We start from the raw sequence: 21999 nt of genomic DNA, 5'->3' as shown, positions 1-21999 counted from the left end.
AGAGCGATATTGGAATTTATATAATTGTAAACCGGTTCTTGTATTGTTTACTGGTTTTTCTTTTTATTTATTTTTTCACAAAGTTTATTTAAAAAAAGAAATGTTGGTAATTCTTTGTTTTGTTAAATAAAAATGATCTGATTGAAAAAAAGAAAGAGCCAAGGTCTTTACTAGATCAAAAGTATACAAAATGCCAAGATCACATGTGAAGGTTCTCGTACGAATTTGCAAATAAATGTGGTTGCTCATTGGCAAGGAGGTTACATCCGCACGTGTAAAGGACATACGTATCCAAAATAAAAGGGGCACCCGGGCCAGAAATTCATAACCCCATTGACATAGCGGAAGCATTTAGTTTCTTTTATAGTTCGCTATATAATATTCATGGACCATACCACGACATGCCACCTAATATTCTTGAAACTAAAAATGACAAATATATTATGGACACAGCCGTTCCTTCCTTACAGACCCCTGAGCAGGAGATACTAGACAAAGCTTTCACTGAACAAGAGACAGGAGAGGCTAATAAATCATTCCCTACTGGGAAGAGCCCTGGGCCAGATGGATTCAATAATAGATTTTATAACATGTTTGCACCTCTGTTATTACCATTTTTAGCCAAAGTGTTTAATGATATCTCAGAAGACTCCCCCTTTACCCCCCAATCACTTGAGGCTCATATAACGGTTTTATCAAAGCCCGGAAAAGAACCAAATACCTGCCCTAATATTCGCCCAATATCATTAAATAATGTAGACGTCAAAATATTCTCTAAAGTGATTACAACACGGCTCTCCCACTATCTACCCTCAATTGTCAGCAACGCTCAGGTTGGCTTCATTAATGGCAGAGAAGCGCGTGATAATAAAAATAAAACGTTTATTCCACATGCAAAAAACAGGGGATCCCAATGTGCCTTGTTTCTGTCTACGCTAAAAAAAGCCGTTCGACACAGTGCATTGGACTTTCTTGAAGAGCACCCTACCACAAATTAGGTTGGACTCTTTCTTGTTATCTAAAATTCTATCCTTCTACACTGACCCTAAAGTGATAGGGTAAACGGCCTTCTATATGACACATTTTCTATTAAAAAGGGGACGAGACAAGGGTGTCCTTTATCACCTCTGCTATACACATTGGTGATGGAACATTTAGCCGTAGCATTACACACAAATCCAGATATCAGTGGAGTTACTATAGACTCACATCACTATAAACTAGCTCTACATGCAGACGACTTGTTGCTCTATGTTTCAAACCCAATGATCTCATTTCCCTCTATAATAAAGGAATTCGAATAACTCGGCCATGTAAGGAATTTTAAAGTCAATTACTCTAAAACAGAGGCCATGAACATAACTTTTAACCCTGAACTGACACAATAACTAATTTCTAACTTCCCCTGTAAGTGGCAGAAATACACAATTAAGTACCTGGGTATACAAATTCTGGGGAACTTGGATGATCTGTATCGTTTAAATTATATCCCCCATCCTTGAACAAATGGTTAAAAATCGAATGAATTATAACTTGAGACCATTGTCCTGGTTTGGTCGTATTAATGTGATCAAAATGGACATTTTACCAGATCTTCTTTATATATTACAGACCGTTCCGGTCTGCGTTCCTCAGACCTTTTTCTCCCGTCTCAACAATTCTAACATCAAGTTTGTATGGGAAACATCGAGGCCTAGGATACGTGTTACAATATTGTGAAGAAACAGGAGGGAGGGTTAGGGAGTTGCAACGCTGAATCCAAACAGGGTGAAGATAGTCCACTGAAGGGTGCCGGTCCCGCTGGTGAGCACAGACATATGAAGAAAGCGAAAAGGAGAAAATCGGCACCCCAACAGGTAAAATATGAAAAAACTTTATTGGATCATTTAAAGAAAAACAAAAAATTAAAAATTCTTATGCGTTTCTGGTGCTAGGGTTGTGCCCTTAGTTATAGCAGATGAGAAAAGGACAATGAAGTCATATACAGTACAGACCAAAAGTTTGGACACACTTTCTCATTTAAAGATTTTTCATGACTTTCAAAATTGTACATTCACACTGAAGGCATCAAAACTATGAATTAACCCATGTGGAATTATATACTTAACAAAAAAGTGTGAAACAACTGAAAATATGACTTATATTCTAGGTTCTTCACAGTAGCCACCTTTTGCTTTGATGACTGCTTTGCACACTCTTGGCATTCTCTTGATGAGCTTCAAGAGGTAGTCACCGGAAATAAAAACGCATATCAATGTCTAAATTGCGAATAAAAATATTGTTCTTATCGATCGGACACACGTAAAAATATAATATAAAATAATATGCACAATAACCAATATGGAGAAACTATAAACCTATATCAGTGAACATATAAAGGGGGATTATGCAAATCAAAATTGATTACATAGTAGAAAATTTACAAGGAAATCCACCAGCATCTGATCTGGTGCAAAGTATAATATCCTGGCAAAGGATCATAGAGCCGCAGATATACCGAGCATTATCTGTCATATCAACGGGAGGCAAATAGATGCATCATTGTAAAACAGACGAGAACAAGTACAGAACACTGGTGAGATTACTGTGGAGCATTGTAATGGCGGATCAGATTACTGTGGAGCATTGTAATGGCGAATCAGATTAGATGGAGTGTACAAATCCATGATATCCAAGAGCTGAATGTATAACAGATCAATGGCAATGGGAGACGTCTGCATAGAGTCTGATGGAAAACCTGATCGTGAGGCTATAGATGGAGCAAGCATTTCTATCTGTATCAACGAAAAACAGGTAATTACATTATAATAAAACTGACAAAAACAAATATCTGATGCAGAACTTAATCATGAAGCTGTGGATGTAGCGGGGATTTCTAGCTGTATCAACGAAAAACAAATCATTGAATTATATTGCGAAAAAACGGACAAAAATAAATATATGAGAAATGGAAGATAAATAAGCTGCAGAACATTGCAATGGAAATACTCAGTCATTGCTGAAAAATCTATAAGATATTTGCATCATTTATGTGCGTTCTGCGAAGATGAATCAGCAATGATAGCGCAATATACAGAAAGGAAAATAAGTACACCGGCAAATAATAACTGGAAAAACACAAAATAAATTCAGAAAACCTGGAATGTCACCATATAGATGTCTGCTGGGAATAAACCAGTATGGATTTCATCAATAGATGTAAAACCGGTCACTGCGGAAATTCATTACCCGAAGGATATTTAGTATTTACACGTCAGATCCAGAAGGCTTCACGCATATTAAGGTATTTATGTCTGTTAAACCCTTACTGGATAATTAACTTTTTCAAGACCAAAGAAAGAAAAATGTGTGAGATCATTATTCTGTATGGACAAAATGTTTTGATGCCCCAGAGTATGTGCTATTAGAACTATTGATATATGAAATCTGCTCCGGTGCTCTCTATGAATCCTACCAATTTGTATAAAACAATGTTGTTCACTATTCTGGAGAAAGGCATTTATTTGTTGGTGTTTAATAACAAAATTCAGCGCTGGCTGTTACCTGATTATCCCATTTTTCATGGGCTCCCCAAAACACACAAGGGTATCCCCCCCCCCCCCTTTGCCCTATTATCTCGGGTATGGGTTCATTGAATGAGAATTTAAGCCAATGGCTGGTGAACACTTGTATCCTCTGGTTATTCCAACACCAGGCTATGTGAAAGATTCTACATCTGTCCTGAGGGTTTTTGACAGGTTCGTGTGGCAGGAAGAATATAGGTTTGTCACCAGCAATGTTGTCAACCTGTATTCCTCCATCCCTCACGCATTGGCCGTCATTGCCGTTCAACACCATTTAAATAAATATAGTGGATATTCTGTGAATTTAAAAAGGTTCATTATAACATAAAATATTTGCTGTCCCACAACAATTTTATGTTTGATTCTAAATATTATTTACAAGTACTTGGAGCCCCCATGGGCTCCAAATTCTCATCATCTTTGGCTATTCTGTACATGTTGTGGTGGGAAGAAATTTACATTTTTTTCTGATGATAATCCATTTTTTTAGCACATTTTTTGGTTTGGTAGATATGTTGATGATGTACTTTTGGTATGGAGAGGTGACCCCAGTTAGTATCACAATTTGTTTTGTATTTGAATTCTTATTCCTTAAATTTAAAATTCACTGTCGGTGAACCTTTGATTTCCACTTCATTTCTGGATATTTTCCTGACAGGGATAGTAACATCTCATAAAGTGGACACTCTATAGAAAACCTTTGTCAGGCAACACATTACTGTTGTCTTCCAAATCTCAACTTACTCTATAAAGCTCGCAGGGGCGACTCAGTATAGTTGGAGGGAAGCACTCCGATGCCATTCAGCGAATGTGACCCGTGCTACACAAAATATGTAACTTCCAACATAAGTGCTGATCTTTCCTCCGTGGATTCTTTTATGCCTAAGGGGAGACCTGCCCACATACCCCCTGTGATGACATCACGGGGGCAAGTCTCCAGCCTTTATATTTTTATTAGATATCTGTTTTTTGCAATAACTTATCGTGGGTTGATCGTAGAGGCCCAAAAGTGACTCCATATGTTCAGTTATGATTTTACCTTTCTCCAGAGACCACACACGGTATAGCTGCCGTCTGCTATTTTGTTACTTTTGCGGCACAGCTCCCCAGAGAGGCTTACAGAGACGGGAAAATATCCATATTATTCCTTAGCTGACCCTGCCATCCAAAATATAGGCCCCATTATTATCGGACATATGGAACTTTAGTTATTCCATGTTGGCTTTGGGCCGTCTGCAGGCCTTTGTTACATTCCCTTTGAAGCACTGGGAATACAACCTTCTCAGTTAGCTGTAAATCTATCACAAGCCTGTGTTAATTGCGTTTGGTAGCACCTTTTGGGCTAGCATTTGCTTACAAGGCCCTTCTCATGTGTGTGTTGATTTGCATAGAGGCAACTGGCCAAAGTGTCAGCTCTTCTCCCGTGGACAATTACTATAGGGGAGGAGGGAAGAGGAGTCTGGGAGAGAGACTTCTTAATATCTATGACAGGGGAGAAGAAAAGATTTTCAATATTTCCATGACAATCTGTTTTTCATTGATACAGATAGAAATGCTTGCTATACCTATAGCCTCACGATCAAGTTTTGCATCAGACTCTATGGAGACATATCCCATTGCAATTGATCTGTTATACATCCAACTCCTGGATAGCATCGATTTGTACGCTCCATCTAATCTGATTTACCATTGCAATGTTCTACAGTAATCTCACCAGTGTTTTGTACATACTTGTTTTCGTCTGTTTTACAATGATGCATCTATTTGCCTCCCGTTGATATGATTGATAATGCTTGGTATTTCTGCGGCTCTATGATCCTTTGCCAGGATATTATGCTTTGCACCAGATCAGATGTGGGTGTATTTCCTAACATCAGTGGTTTTCACACAAATTTCCTGCAATAAACAGTTTATATACAGGGTGGGATACAAATATGCATGAACAAGAGTATGAGGTTTAATTCTATGTTCCTTGTATATAGTATTACTTGTATGTAGTAATATGTGGTCTGGTCATGGTGTGGTGGTATTTGTTCCTTGTATGTGATGTTCGGTCACTATGTGGTGGTAATATGTGGTCCGGCCACGGTGTGATGGTTTTTGTCCCCTTGTATGTGATATTATTTGAAAAAATGTGACACATTCCCTTAAAGAAAAATATACCTAAATAGAGTACTGGATATTTTAAGAAATGTTTAATAGGTTAGAGTAGAGTAGGGCCCGTGCAATATTATTCGGCCCCCTTGAGTTAATACTTTGTAGCGCCACCTTTTGCTGCGATTACAGCTGCAAGTCGCTTGGGGTATGTCTCTATCAGTTTTGCACATCGAGAGGCTGAAATTCTTGCCCATTCTTCCTTGCAAATCAGCTCGAGCTCTGAGGTTGGATGGAGAGCGTTTGTGAACAGAAGTTTTCAGCTCTTTCCACAGATTCTCAATTGGATTCAGGTCTGGACTTTGACTTGGCCATTCTAACACCTGGATACGTTTATTTTTTAACCATTCCATTGTAGATTTTGCTTTATGTTTGGGATTATTGTCTTGTTGGAAGAGAAATCTCCATCCCAGTCTAAGGTCTTTTGCAGACTCCAACAGGTTTTCTTCCAGAATGGTCCTGTATTTGGCTCCGTCCATCTTCCCATCAATTTTAACCATTTTCCCTGTCCCTGCTGAAGAAAAACAGGCCCAAACCATGATCCTGCCACCACGTTTGACAGTGGGAATGGTGTTTTGAGGGTGATGAGCTGTGTTGCTTTTACGCCAAACATATCATTTTGCATTGTGGCCAAAAAGTTCAATTTTGGTTTCATCTGACCAGAGCACCTTACTCCCAGGTGGCTTGTAGCAAACTTCAAACCAGACTTTTTATGGATATCTTTGAGAAATGGCTTTCTTCTTGCCACTCTTCCATAAAGGCCAGATTTGTGCAGTGTACGACTGATTGTTGTCCTATGGACAGACTCTCCCACCTCAGCTGTAGATTTCTGCAGTTCATCCAGAGTGATCATGGGCATTTTGGCTGCATCTCTGATCAGTCTTCTCCTTGTTTGAGATGAAAGTTTAGAGGGACAGTCTTGGTAGATTTGCAGTGGTCTGATACTCCTTCCATTTCAATATGATAGCTTGCACAGTGCTCCTTGAGATGTTTAAAACTTGGGAAATCTTTTTGTATCCAAATGCGGCTTTAAACTTCGCCACAACAGTATCTCGGACCTGCCTGGTGTGTTCCTTGGTCTTCATGATGCTCTCTGCACTTGAAACAGAACCCTGAGACTATCACAGAGCAGGTGCATTTATACGGAGACTTGATTACACACAGGTGGATTCTCTTTATTACCAGTCATTTAGGACAGCATTGGATCATTCAGAGATCCTCACTGAACTTCTGGAGTGAGTTTGCTGCACTGAAAGTAAAGGGGCCGAATAATATCGCTCGCCCCACTTTTCAGTTTTTAATTTTTTTAAAAAGTTTAAAATATCCAATAAATTTCGTTCCACTTCATGATTGTGTCCCACTTGTTGTTGATTCTTCCGAAAAAAATTGAATTTTATATCTTTGTTTGAAGCCAGAAATGTGGCAAAAGGTAGAAAAGTTCAAGGGGGCCAAATACTTTCACAAGGCACAGTATGTGATATAGTGTTCTATGGGAACTGTTAGAGTATGTGCACATGGTCAGGAGCCGCGTGGGTTTGACACTGCAGCTTACGCAGCATCAAACCTGCAGCGGCCAGGTGTTACAGCATAGTGGATAGGATTTCTAGAAATCCCATGTCCACTATGCGACTCTGTGCACCTATGGATCACCCACAGAAACTGGCATGCGTCGCGTCTTTCAGACCCGCAGCATGTCAATTTCTCTTGCGGGTCCACATGTGGACTTTCTCCACAGACTAACATCTATGAGGAAACTCCACATGTACAAAAAAAAAATCGCACCACTCAATTGCATAAAATGAGGGCAGAAGCCGCACGGCTATCCCGCAGCTGACGCCGCACATACCCTTAATGTGTGATTGATAAGGATGTGGTGCAGAAGTGGAGTTTTTCCAAGAGTGGGCGGTGTGACTGTGGAAGGTTTGAGGAGTGGAGGTGGAGCCTGGGCGGGGTCTCCAGGGTGCCCGAAAAAATTTTGCCAGTATGGGGCCTGAAATTCCTGGTGGCAGCTCTGTCCACATATACATACACTCATATACTAATCTTTTATGATATTGGGGTCTTCTGGAGAGGGCTGCAGAACGCACTGTGGAGGGGACACAGCAGACAGGACTGATTTCAGCTTCCTGCCCCGGTGTGCTGTCCGATGCTGTGGACTCTCCTCCCCCACCCTCTACTCTTTGAGGAAATGCTGCTGGGAAAGGAACAAAAGGAGGCAGAAGACCCCCTGTAAGTCCCTGCAGGAGGACAGACACAGCAGCCAATGAGCGCTCTTATCAGTCTGATGGGGAAGTGTTCATTGGCCAGTGGCCTCTCTCCCGCATGACATGTCCTCTTTTTCAATGCCCGCACTCTGCCCAGGGTATCAAAAATCATTACGGGTGGGAGTGGACGGGGTTAAGCAGCATCAGCCCTCAGTCAAAGGGCCCCATAGCAGCTGCGTGGTCTACTGCCCTTCCTGCATGGGCCCCCCTTCACCTCTGGGCCCGGGTGCATCGGTGGTGTGTCCGCCCCTGGCTGAACCCCTCGCTGCGGCTCTGAGCAAATGTAATGTTATTTACACACAAACGAGTGGTAAAGAAATCAGTGAGACACCTGTGGGATAAGAACGCCCATTACACCCTCAGATGACTTCCCTCGTCGGTACAGTGTCCAAGATGGGGTCACTTTAGGGGGTCGTATGTTCTTCACACCTCGAGGGCTTTGCTATTGGCCCTCACAATTGAGGACTGACAAACACACGCGGCTCCGATCCGTACACCTCGTAAACAAGCGGCTCTGCTCCCTACAATTCGTACACGTGTGGCTTTGCTCCGCACGTCTCTGCTCCGTACACCTCGTACACATGTGGCTCTGCTCCGTACACTTCGTACACACGTGGCTCCGCTCCGTAGATCTCATACACACGCGGCTCCGCTCTGTACACCTCGTACACACGCGGCTCCGCTCCGTACACCTCGTACACACGGCTCCACCCCGTACACCTCATACACGCGCTGCTCCGTACACCTCGTACACGCGCGGTTCCGCTCAGTACACGTGCGGCTCCTCTCCATACACCTCGTACACGCGCGGCTCCGCTCCGTACACCTCGTACACGCGCGGCTCCGCTCCGCACGCCTCGTACACGCGCGGCTCCACACGCCTCGTACACGCGCGGCTCCGCTCCGTACGCCTCGTACACACGCGGCTCCGCTCCGTACGCCTCGTACACGCGCAGCTCCGCTCCGTACGCCTCGTACACGCGCGGCTCCGCACGCCTCGTACACGCGCGGCTCCGCTCCGTACGCCTCGTACACGCGCGGCTCCGCTCCGTACGCCTCGTACACGCGCGGCTCCGCTCCGTACGCCTCGTACACGCGCGGCTCCGCTCCGTACGCCTCGTACACGCGCGGCTCCGCTCCGTACGCCTCGTACACGCGCGGCTCCGCTCCGTACATCTCGCACACGCGCGGCTCCGCTCCGTACATCTCGCACACACGGCTCCACCCCGTACACCTTATACACGCGCTGCTCCGTACACCTCCGGTTCCGCTCCGTACACGCGCGGCTCCACTCCATACACCTCGTACACGCGCGGCTCTGCTCCGTACTCCTCGCACACGCGCGGCTCTGCTCCGTACTCCTTGTACACACAGCTCCGCTCCGAACACCTCGTACACGCACGGCTCCGCTCCGTACGCCTCGTACACGCGCTGCTCCGTACTCCTCGCACACGCGCGCCTCTGCTCCGTACTCCTTGTACACACAGCTCCGCTCCGTACACCTCGTACACACGCGGCTCCGCTCCGTACGCCTCGTACACACGCAGCTCCGCTCCGTACGCCTCGTACACGCGCGGCTCCGCACGCCTCGTACACGCGCGGCTCCGCTCCGTACGCCTCGTACACGCGCGGCTCCGCTCCGTACGCCTCGTACACGCGCGGCTCCGCTCCGTACGCCTCGTACACGCGCGGCTCCGCTCCGTACGCCTCGTACACGCGCGGCTCCGCTCCGTACGCCTCGTACACGCGCGGCTCCGCTCCGTACGCCTCGTACACGCGCGGCTCCGCTCCGTACATCTCGCACACGCGCGGCTCCGCTCCGTACATCTCGCACACACGGCTCCACCCCGTACACCTTATACACGCGCTGCTCCGTACACCTCCGGTTCCGCTCCGTACACGCGCGGCTCCACTCCATACACCTCGTACACGCGCGGCTCTGCTCCGTACTCCTCGCACACGCGCGGCTCTGCTCCGTACTCCTTGTACACACAGCTCCGCTCCGAACACCTCGTACACGCACGGCTCCGCTCCGTACGCCTCGTACACGCGCTGCTCCGTACTCCTCGCACACGCGCGCCTCTGCTCCGTACTCCTTGTACACACAGCTCCGCTCCGTACACCTCGTACACACGCGGCTCCGCTCCGTACGCCTCGTACACACGCGGCTCTTCTCCGTACGCCTCGTACACACGCGGCTCTGCTCCGTACGCCTCGTACACGCGCGGCTCCGCTACGTACGCCACGTACACGCGCGGCTCCGCTCCGTACATCTCACACACGCGCGGCTCCGCTCCGTACACCTCGTACACACGGCTCCACCCCGTACACCTCATACACGTGCTGCTCCGTACACCTCGTACACCCGCGGTTCCGCTCCGTACACGCGCGGCTCCACTCCGTACGCCTCGTACAAGCACGGCTCTGCTAAGTACGCCTCGTACACGCGCGGCTCCACTCCGTACACCTCGTACACGCGCGGCTCCGCTCCGTACGCCTTGTACACACGCGGCTCTGCTCCGTACGCCTCGTACACGCGCGGCTCTGCTCCGTACGCCTCGTACACGCGCGGCTCTGCTCCATACGCCTTGTACACGCGCGGCTCCGCTCCGTACGCCTCGTACACGCGCGGCTCTGCTCCGTACGCCTCGTACAAGCACGGCTCTGCTAAGTACGCCTCGTACACGCGCGGCTCCGCTCCGTACACCTCGTACACGCGCGGCTCCGCTCCGTACGCCTTGTACACACGCGGCTCCGCTCCGTACGCCTCGTACACGCGCGGCTCCGCTCCGTACGCCTCGTACACGCGCGGCTCTGCTCCGTACGCCTCGTACACGCGCGGCTCCGCTACGTACGCCTCGTACACGCGCGGCTCCGCTCCGTACATCTCACACACGCGCGGCTCCGCTCCGTACACCTCGTACACACGGCTCCACCCCGTACACCTCATACACGTGCTGCTCCGTACACCTCGTACACCCGCGGTTCCGCTCCGTACACGCGCGGCTCCACTCCGTACGCCTCGTACACGCGCGGCTCCGCTCCGTACGCCTCGTACAAGCACGGCTCTGCTAAGTACGCCTCGTACACGCGCGGCTCCGCTCCGTACACCTCGTACACGCGCGGCTCCGCTCCGTACACCTCGTACACGCGCGGCTCTGCTCCGTACGCCTCGTACACGCGCGGCTCTGCTCCGTACGCCTCGTACACGCGCGGCTCTGCTCCGTACGCCTCGTACACGCGCGGCTCTGCTCCGTACGCCTCGTACACGCGCGGCTCTGCTCCGTACGCCTCGTACACGCGCGGCTCTGCTCCGTACGCCTCGTACACGCGCGGCTCTGCTCTGTACGCCTCGTACACGCGCGGCTCTGCTCCGTACGCCTCGTACACGCGCGGCTCTGCTCCGTACGCCTCGTACACGCGCGGCTCTGCTCCGTACGCCTCGTACACGCGCGGCTCTGCTCCGTACGCCTCGTACACGCGCGGCTCTGCTCCGTACGCCTCGTACACGCGCGGCTCTGCTCCGTACGCCTCGTACACGCGCGGCTCTGCTCCGTACGCTTCGTACACGCGCGGCTCTGCTCCGTACGCCTCGTACACGCGCGGCTCTGCTCCGTACGCCTCGTACACGCGCGGCTCTGCTCCGTACGCCTCGTACAAGCACGGCTCTGCTAAGTACGCCTCGTACACGCGCGGCTCCGCTCCGTACACCTCGTACACGCGCGGCTCCGCTCCGTACGCCTTGTACACACGCGGCTCTGCTCCGTACGCCTCGTACACGCGCGGCTCCGCTCCGTACGCCTCGTACACACGCGGCTCCGCTCCGTACACCTCGTACACACGCGGTTCTGCTACATCCACACTGTAAACCCCTCCTGACCCCACACATAAACTTCAGCTCATCCAGCACCATGACAACCAGCACAGCAGAGTCCTGCATCCACTGAGGCCCCTGATCATGTGACCCCTGACTCCTCCCCTCCTGTGACCTCATCACAGCTCCTGTGTGCACAGAGCAGCCATATATGTGGTGGTGGCGGCTCTGCAGGTGGAGGTATGTGGAGACCCCATTACTGGGTGCAGGGGGCATTAACCCCTTCAGCACGGAGACTCTTTTGGGGTTTTGTGTTGCCCCTTTATAAGAATCATAAGGTTTTTGTTCGGTTTCCTGTAATAGATACATACGACCCAACTATGGAGACAGGAGGGGAGGAAACGTATTGTTCTCATAGTACAGGACCCCTTTACTGCCCCTCAGTGTAATGCCCCCGTTATGCCCCTTATGCAGGATGTATGATGCCCCCACACAGTGTAATGCCCCCATTATGCCCCTTATGCAGGATGTATGATGCCCCCACACAGTGTAATGCCCTCATTATGCCCCTTATGCAGGATGTATGATGACCCCACACAGTGTAATCCTCCATTATGCCCCTTATGCAGTATGTATGATGCCCCCACACAGTGTAATGCCCCCATTATGCCCCTTATGCAGGATGTATGATGCCCCCACACAGTGTAATGCCCCCATTATGCCACTTATGCAGTATGTATTATGCCACCACAGTGTAATGCCCCCATTATGCCCCTTATGCAGGATGTATGATGCCCCCACAGTGTAATGCCCCCATTATGCCCCTTATGCAGGATGTATGATGTCCCCACACAGTGTAATGCCCCCATTATGCCCCTTATACAGTATTTATGATTCCCCACACAGTGTAATGCCCCCATTATGCCCCTTATGCAGGATGTATGATGCCCCCCACAGTGTGATGCCCCCATTATGCCCCTTATGCAGGATGTATGATGCCCCCACACAGTATAATGTTCCCCCAGTACCGCCTGAGGTCCTGCTTTTGGAATAATCCCTCTGTAAAATGGTTTTCCCTCTGCCTGCTCCCCTACATGTATATCCTCGAGCATGTATACAGGCATATATGGGAGCAGATCTTACTAGATATCGAGGCTTTGTACAGTAATATACCGCATGAGGATGGTATCAGAGGAGTAAGACATTTCTTGAAATCGAGATCAGTAAAGTGTAGCAGACATAATGACTTCATGGAGGATCTTCTAAAATTCACTCTTACTCATAACTTCTTTCTTTTTGACAGGAAGTACTTCTACCAGCTCAGAGGTACTGCGATGGGGAGCCTCTGTGCCCCCTCATATGCTAACCTATTCTCGGGCTGGTAGGAGGGAACCACAATATTCAGGGATGATGATAAGTGGTGGCAGCCATATATTGGGGTATGGTACAAATATATTGACTACATTTTTATCATCTGGTCAGGGACGAGTGAACAATCTTTTGAATTTGTCAGGGAACTCAACATCAATAGAGTGGGCCAGAGATTTACATCTGAATTTAATTATTACCAGTTGCCTTTCCTAGATGTACTAATCAAGAAAGAGCGGGATGGGACCCTAGGGACACTTATCTACTATAAACCTTCAAGCACTAATAAACTATTGAAGTGGGATAAACACCACCCCCATCCCCATAAAAAGAGGAATACCCAAGGACCAATTTTTATCGTTAATAAGGTACTGCCATAATGTCACAGATTTTAATATACAGGCAATAGACCTGAACACCAGATTCAGGGAAAAAGGGTACTCCTGGTACATTTTGGATTCCTCATCATCGTTTGCAGAAAAATGGGAGAGACAGACACTCCTCCATACCTAACCAAGAGACCAAGAAAAAGATGGGATAACACGAGTAAGAAAAACTTATGACAATCAGAGTGACCGTATCTTTAATATCCTCAGAAAACACTAGGATGTACTTGTGGCTGATGCGGACCTGAGGGTGCTGTGTGATCTACTCCTACAATAACTTTCAGAAAGGGTTGGTCAATTAGGGACCATTTAGTGTATAGTTTCTACAAAAAAAACTGCACCCAAGGGGACTTGGCTAGATAAAAGAATCTGCGGTTTCCTTAGATGTGGAGAATGTTGTACATTTAGTTGGATGAGACTGTGAGCGAAATACCCTCTCTTCTATGCCTTCCGAACTCCAAATGAATAAGATTTGTTTTACGAGCGCTCGGGAAATCAGTACAGCACAGCCAGGAATGGTGTACTAGAAAAAGACTTCTGCTTTATTAACACATGTGACACTTTAAATAGGGTCAGAGACAAAGGAATAGTTCCCTCTGACCTATGAACCAATAGTAGCCTTAGGGGAGTGAACAGTAATGTGAAACCTCACTGCCCCTCAGTGTTACCTGATGACCATTACATAAGAGTAAAGACAAAATGGATACCACAGACAAACAATATGGATTCTTTTCTCTCACATTTCCCCCCTTTTGTGACTATTTATGGCATCTCAGTAGGTATATAGGAGCGCGCTAGTCACGTCCTCGGGACTTTCCTACCTGCTTCGCCTCAGTTCCCTACCTAAACACGTATAATTGTATCACAACAATGGATCTTTTCTTGTTTGGGGTTGTTAGTGTTATGTTCTGCTACCAAAGCTAAGGAAAGAGAGGAGATCTGTCCCTACTATGAGACTCAGCTGAATCCCTACGATGTAACAGGGAACCTGATCCTGCGATCAGACCTGCTAAAGTCCTAATCTAGTCTGTACGAAGACCCATAGATGTGGGGAGGGAATCCCTACAAGTACTAAGGACTGGGAGGAATATGGGACACCTCCTAACAGAAATAGTAGCAGACAGACGAACAAACAAAATAGATAGAACATAGAGGTCCGTAGACCAAGCAAACTAACAGAGTTAGATACAGAGCACAGGCTAGCTAGAAAGTAGATATACAATGAAGTCCAGCAAAGCCAGAAGGGCGGAGCAGGACTAAATAGGCCAACAAGGTCATGTGACCAGCAAAGGAAAAAAAACCTAACAGCAAGGTTCTAACAGTACCCCCCCTTCTAAGAGGATCCTCCGGATCCCCTAGGACCAGGCTTATCAGGAAATCTCCTGTGAAACGCTCTGATAAGTCTGGACGCGGAAACATCATCTGACCTCACCCAAGAGTTATCCTCGGGTCCGAAACCTTTCCAGGCCACAAGATACTGCAAACTACCTCTATACCGTCTAGAGTCAAGGATGCGAGAAATTTCATATTCCCCGTCCTCCACCACCGGAGGAACAGAGGCAGAGGCGTCACCATCCGACACAACAGCTTTTTTTAACAGAGAGACATGAAAGACCGGATTAATTCTCCAGGAGGTAGGAACCTCCAACCTAACAGCAGATTGGTTGACAACCTGAAGCACCTTAAAGGGCCCTACAAACTTGGGACCCAATTTCTTAGAAGGAATCCTCAACCGCAGATTCCTAGAGGACAACCAAACCATGTCACCAACAGCGAACAAAACCTCCTGTCGTTTCCTATCAAAGTAGTCTTTAGATTTTCTGTTGGCCTCCTGAAGATTACCACGCACATCCGTCCAAACTCTTTCCAAATCACCGGAAAAATTCTCCTCCTCAGGCACGGCAGATCCCAACTTGGAGAACGACCCAAACGACGGATGTCTCCCAGAACAACAAAAAAAAGGCGAACAACCAGCAGAAGAAGATGTATGATTGTTCAGAGCAAATTCGGCAAGTGGCAGAAACTCAGACCACCCCTCTTGATTGTCTGCCACAAAACAACGCAAGAACTGCTCAACATCCTGGTTTTTCCTTTCTGTCTGGCCATTAGATTCAGGATGATATCCGGACGAAAACGACAAATGAATTCCCAACCTGTCACAAAAGGCACGCCAAAAACGAGCCACGAACTGAGGACCCCTATCAGAAACAATGTCAGTAGGAACGCCATGAAGTCTGACAATTTCCTTGACAAAGGCCTTAGCGAGAGTTTTAGCGCAGGGCAGTTTGACGAAGGGAACCAAGTGACACATCTTGCTAAAACGGTCCACGACCACCCAGATGACAGTAAAACCCTCAGAGGGGGGAAGGTCAGTTATAAAGTCCATAGCCAAATGTGTCCAAGGAGCACTGGGGACCTCCAAAGGACAAAGCAACCCCGCAGCAGGAGTATGTGAGGACTTAGATCTAGCACATATAGTACATTGGCGCACCCACTTAACGACTTCCTTCTGCCATCCAGGCCACCAAAAACTGCGACCCACCAGTCTCTTGGTCTCAGAGATTCCGGGATGACCTGCCAACCGAGATTCGTGACACTCAACAAACAAATCTCTCCTAAAGGTCTCAGGCACAAACAACCTCCCATGAGGAGTGTTAGATGGGGCATTCTCCTGAGCTTTAAGAATCTCATCTTCCAAAACGGAGTCTAAAGCAGCTATCACAACACCTTCTTGTAAAATGTTTTCCTCTTTCTCAGCACCGACTATGGGAGAAAAACTGCGAGACAAGGCATCCGCCTTAACATTCTTAGTACCAGGGATGTAAGTAACGGAGAAATTAAACCGCGAGAAAAACAGTGCCCACCTAGCCTGACGGGCATTCAGGCGCTTGGCAGCATCAAGATATATCAGATTTTTATGATCCGTAAGAACCTGAACGGGAAATTCCGCACCTTCCAAGAAGTGGCGCCAGTGTTCAAATGCGAGTTTAATAGCCAATAATTCCCGATTACCAATATCGTAATTCAATTCAGTCTCCGAAAATTTTTTTGAAAAAAAGGCACAGGGATGTAATCCATCCCCGTTATCCTGAGACAATACTGCGCCAACCCCCACAGAGGAAGCATCAACCTCAACCAAAAACGGCCTAGTAACATCAGGCTGCATAAGGATGGGAGCAGAGGTGAACCTCTCCTTGAGATACACAAAAGCTTCAATGGCCTCAGAAGACCACTGAACCGCATCAGCACCTTTCCTGGTGAGATCAGTCAGAGGTTTGACAATACTAGAAAAATTTTTTATGAACTTTCTATAGTAATTGGCGAAACCCAAAAACCTCTGTATCGATTTCAAACCAATAGGCCTAGGCCATTCCTGCACAGCCTGAACCTTAACCGGATCCATCTCAAAACCTTTGCTGGAGATAATGTAGCCCAAAAAACTAATTCTCTGTACAGCGAACTCACATTTCTCCAGCTTAGCAAAAAGCGAATTGTCCATTAATAACTGTAATACCTCACGCACGCTCCGCCAATGAGACTCCAGATCTGGCGAATAAATCAAAATGTCATCCAAATACACAACCACATTTTTACCGATCAAAGGTCTAAGGATGTCATTAATCAGATTCTGAAAAAATGCAGGAGCATTAGTAAGACCAAAAGGCATAACCAGATTCTCAAAATGACCCACAGGAGTGTTAAAAGCAGTCTTCCATTCATCACCTTCCTTCATGCGCAACAGATTGTATGCCCCCTTAAGGTCAATTTTAGAGAACCACTTGGCCCCCAATAACTGGTTAAACAGATCAGGAATCAATGGCAGTGGGTAAGGATTGCGTACCGTAATTTTGTTAATCTCACGAAAATCCAGACAAGGACGTAAACCGCCGTCCTTTTTTTTTACAAAAAAAAATCCAACCGCCACAGGAGACTTAGAGGGCCTAATGTGACCGGCGGCCAAGCTTGTCTGTATGTATTCCTCCAAAGCCTTCCTCTCAGGAATAGTAAGGTTAAATAAACGACTCTTAGGAAGAGTCGCTCCAGGGACAAATTCAATAGAACAATCATAGTCTCTATGGGGAGGCAAAACCTGCGATTCCTTCTCAGAAAAAACTCTCCAAAAATCCTGAATAGGAACAGGCAATTCTCCCCTATCCAAAGCTGCAATACGCCCGTTACAACACTTGTCATAACATTTATGGCTCCAGGATTTAATTTCACTGGTAGACCAATCCAGTACAGGATTGTGAAATTTTAACCAGGGCAAACCCAATATTACTGGAGAAGGCAAGTTATTCAACACTACCAAATCCAATTTCTCATGGTGAACACCATTAATAGTGAGAGGAAATTCACTGACCTTGAGAGTAATATTCTTCAAAGGGGAGCCATCCACAGAAACCACAGCAATGGGGGATGACAAAGGTTCAGGTTTTAAATTGAGTTTTTCCACGAATCCCCCATCAATTACATTCAGTGTAGACCCGCAATCAACAAACACCCGAAATTCCATTAATTTTTCCTGAGCAATCGTGGAAGCAGCTAAAAATATACCCTTGGAATTTAAACAGGCAATACGGGCGTGACTGACCATTTTTTTTTCTTTCTTCATACGAAGCTCACAGCCTTTAATCAAATGACCAGATTTTCCGCAATAGAAACACAAGCCTTGTGAAAAACGACGGTCTTTTTCTTGAGAGCGAGGTGCCACCGATCCAATCTCCATCGGTTCACCACTGTTAGTACACACATTATCATAACCAGAAACTGACATAGCAGAGGATTTGCTCTCATTAACCCTAGCACGCAGTCTTCTATCCACCCGTATAGCTAATTGCATAGCCTGTTGCAAATCTTCAGGTGTAGGATAAGCAATTAGCAGGTCTTTAACCCTTTCACTGAGCCCAGCAAGAAATAGACTTTTCAGAGCAGAATCGTTCCACCCTGTTTGAGTGGACCAACGACGAAAATGTGTACAATATTTTTCCACATTACCCGATCCTTGTTTTAGACGTCTCAACTCAGTCTCAGCTGATGCGACACGGTCAGGATCATCATATAACAGTCCCAAAGCAGAAAAAAAACTATCCACTGATCTGAAGCATGAATCACTAGGTTGCAAAGAAAAGGCCCACTCCTGAGGCTCTTTGCGCAAAAGTGACATTATGAACCCTACGCGCTGGGATTCATCCCCAGAGGACTTAGGTCTCAAACGAAAATACAATAAGCAAGCATTTTTAAATGAAAAAAATTCTCGGTGTTCACCAAAAAACAAATCCGGCAAACATACCTTAGGCTCCAAGAAATGTGCTCCAGGACAGTTACTCACGTTCTGACGGAGCTCGGCCACCTCCAGAGAGAGTCCCTGCAGGCGATGAGCCAAATCCTGAACCGACACCATGATGGAACAGAAAAATCTTTCCTTAGAGAATTTGCTGGCTGGACTTACTGTTATGTTCTGCTACCAAAGCTAAGGAAAGAGAGGAGATCTGTCCCTACTATGAGACTCAGCTGAATCCCTACGATGTAACAGGGAACCTGATCCTGCGATCAGACCTGCTAAAGTCCTAATCTAGTCTGTACGAAGACCCATAGATGTGGGGAGGGAATCCCTACAAGTACTAAGGACTGGGAGGAATATGGGACACCTCCTAACAGAAATAGTAGCAGACAGACGAACAAACAAAATAGATAGAACATAGAGGTCCGTAGACCAAGCAAACTAACAGAGTTAGATACAGAGCACAGGCTAGCTAGAAAGTAGATATACAATGAAGTCCAGCAAAGCCAGAAGGGCGGAGCAGGACTAAATAGGCCAACAAGGTCATGTGACCAGCAAAGGAAAAAAAACCTAACAGCAAGGTTCTAACAGTTAGCAGAGGATTAATTCGCGTGACATCCAGAGTTTAGAACACAGAATGTAGGTTTATTTATATCCAGCATAGGCACAGCATGGAGTCTGGTGTTACTGCAGCATGAGGAAATCAAATACATATATAACAACAATACAGGAAGAGAAGGAAGGGGCATCCTGTCTGTGGGAGTTTTTTTTCTTTTTTAAACTTTGTTAACAACCTCACAATATGCACAACATATGAAACAGCACAGTAGTTGTTGCAATACTCATACAGATTAATATGTATTATTCCAACACCCCCACTCAACAACTACTTATCCTCTTAGTCCCAATGTGGTTCTCAATTCTTGGAACCTAGCTCGTGGCAATGGCTTTGTCATAATGTCAGCTACCATCTTATCAGTTTCACAATAGACAAACTGAATTATCCCACGATCTATCAAATCACGTAGATGATGATGTCTGACGTCAATGTGCTTGGTTCTAGCACTGATCTTTTCACTGTATGCAAGTTTAATGCATCCTTGGTTGTCCTCATAAATCACCGTCGGCTGAGTTGTCGGTTTGCCAAGATCGTCCATCAATTGTCTTAGCCAAACAACCTCCTGGCTTGCATAGGCTGCGGACACATACTCCGCTTCTGTAGATGACAAGGCAACAGACACTTGTTTCCTACTAGACCAGGAGATTGAACTTTCTCCAACTTTAAACAAGTATCCACTTGTGGATTTACGATCACGCGAATCACCAGCCCAATCCGCATCTACATAGCCGGTAAGTTTTAGATCTCCTGCTGCAGATAGTTTTAAATTTACATCTTGCGTTTCTTTCAAATATCGGAGAAGTCTCTTAACAGCATTCCAGTCTCTTTGGCGCAGTTTTTCCACATATCTGCAAAGGATTCCAACTGTTGTTGTGATATCCGGTCGAGTCATAGTTGATATGTATAGAAGTGCCCCCACTGCCTGACGATATTTCTCATTGTTAGGCAACAGGTCATCTTCTCCTTCCAGCTTCAGGTAGGATGGTTCCATTGGGGTTGATATACCTTTGGCCTCTGACATTTTAAACTGATTCAGAATCAAATTAATTTTTGCACTTTGGTTTAGAAGAAAACTTCCATCTTCCTCTCTCTGGATTTGGATTCCTAGATAATATGTCACACTTCCAAGGTCTTTTGTTTCAAGGTGCTGATTCAGAATTTCAGTCATTTTTCCAATTTCTGCGTCGTCTTGATGAACAACAATCACGTTGTCCACATATAAGAGAATATACATCCACTTTCCATCTGTATATTTTGTGTATATGCACGGATCTGCTTGACCTCTTTTAAATCCTTATTCTAACAAGACTTTATTCATCTTGGTGTTCCATGCTCTTGCTGATTACTTAAGACCATAGAGAGATTTTTGTAGTTTGCAAACAAGATTCTCTTCACCTCTTTTTACATAACCTTCAGGTTGAGTCATGTATAAGTCCTCCTCAATGTCACCATTTCAAAAGGCAGTTTTTATATCCAAATGTCTGACATACATCTTTTGTACAGCAGCTACAGCTAACAAAGCTCTGAACGTGGTCTGTTTAGCGACTGGAGGAAATGTAGCATCGTAATGTTCGCCATACTTTTGAGAATATCCTTTTTGCGACCAACCTTGCTTTGAATCTGTGGATTTTACCTTCAGAGTCATATTTGGTTTTGAAGACCCACTTGCACTTGATTGCCTTTTTGCCCTGTGGTAGCTTGGTGAGTTTCCAAGTTTGGAGTTGATGAAGCGATTTGATTTCCTCATTAGCGGCATCGATCCACTTTGTTCTTTCATGGACAGGTAGTGCTTGCATTTCATCCCATGACTGCGGCTCTGACTCAGGTAGCGTCTTGACAATGTAGGATAGACGTTTAGCTGGTATACCTTTATTTGATCTTGACGATCTCCTGATTTCAGATTCACCTGATTTTTCTGTTGTTCCTTCATTAGTTGAAGAATCCAGCCAGACCTCTACATCCTCCTTGTTGCTGTCTTGTAATTGTGACTTCAGCTGGACTACTGGCGTGATGTCACAAAACTTGGGTGATACAAAGTTCTCATCAATCACTACATCTCTACTTATTGTGATCTTGTTTGTTTCTGGGTGTAGAATCCTATAACCTTTCTGGGTTTCGCTGTAGCCTACCAGGATACCTTCCTTAGCATGAGATTCCCACTTAGTTTGCTTTTCTTTGGGAACATGTACAAATGCTTTACTTCCGAATATTCTTATGTGATGTAGTTTTGGCTTTCTGCTATTCCATTGCTCAAATGGAGTTTTCTCTGTAGCTTTACCTTGTAGTCTGTTCTGAAGATAGCAAGCTGTCATGATTGCTTCACCCCAATATGCTGTGGGCAGATTTGCATCAAATAACATGCTTCTTCCACTTTCACATAGTGTTCGGTTCCTTCTTTCCGCGACACCATTTTGCTCTGGGTTGTACGGTACAGTGGTCTGAAATAGGATTCCATTTTTCTTTAAAATGCTCTGTGTCTCATTACTTGTATATTCAGTCCCATTATCTGCACGTAGAATCTTTGGCATTCTTCCAAATTTATTATATACT

The 21999-nt window shown here is 46.2% G+C and overlaps 1 protein-coding gene across 3 annotated transcripts in view; it reads left to right on the top strand.

Moving 5' to 3' along the window:
• The window catches only part of LOC141270510 (uncharacterized), a 90334-nt gene that overhangs the window by 29116 nt on the left and 39219 nt on the right, over positions 1–21999 (top strand). The window contains exons 8-9 of one of the 3 annotated variants that reach the window (XM_073680524.1): positions 16028–16060; positions 20486–20509. The exons of 1 other annotated variant lie outside the window; for it this stretch is intronic. In XM_073680524.1, the coding sequence (XP_073536625.1) occupies positions 16028–16060; positions 20486–20509 (57 nt within the window). Of the gene's footprint in view, positions 1–11946; positions 12036–16027; positions 16061–20485; positions 20510–21999 lie in introns of those variants that run through there. One more of the 3 variants, XM_073680522.1, reaches the window with a different exon arrangement.

This window comes from Phyllobates terribilis, unplaced genomic scaffold (assembly GCF_046119375.1).
Source record: "Phyllobates terribilis strain yellow unplaced genomic scaffold, ASM4611937v1 Scaffold_5__5_contigs__length_657084704, whole genome shotgun sequence".
Taxonomy (NCBI): Eukaryota; Metazoa; Chordata; class Amphibia; order Anura; family Dendrobatidae; genus Phyllobates; species Phyllobates terribilis.
Note: the sequence above shows the minus strand (reverse complement) of the source record. Positions and strands in the feature narration are given on the sequence as shown.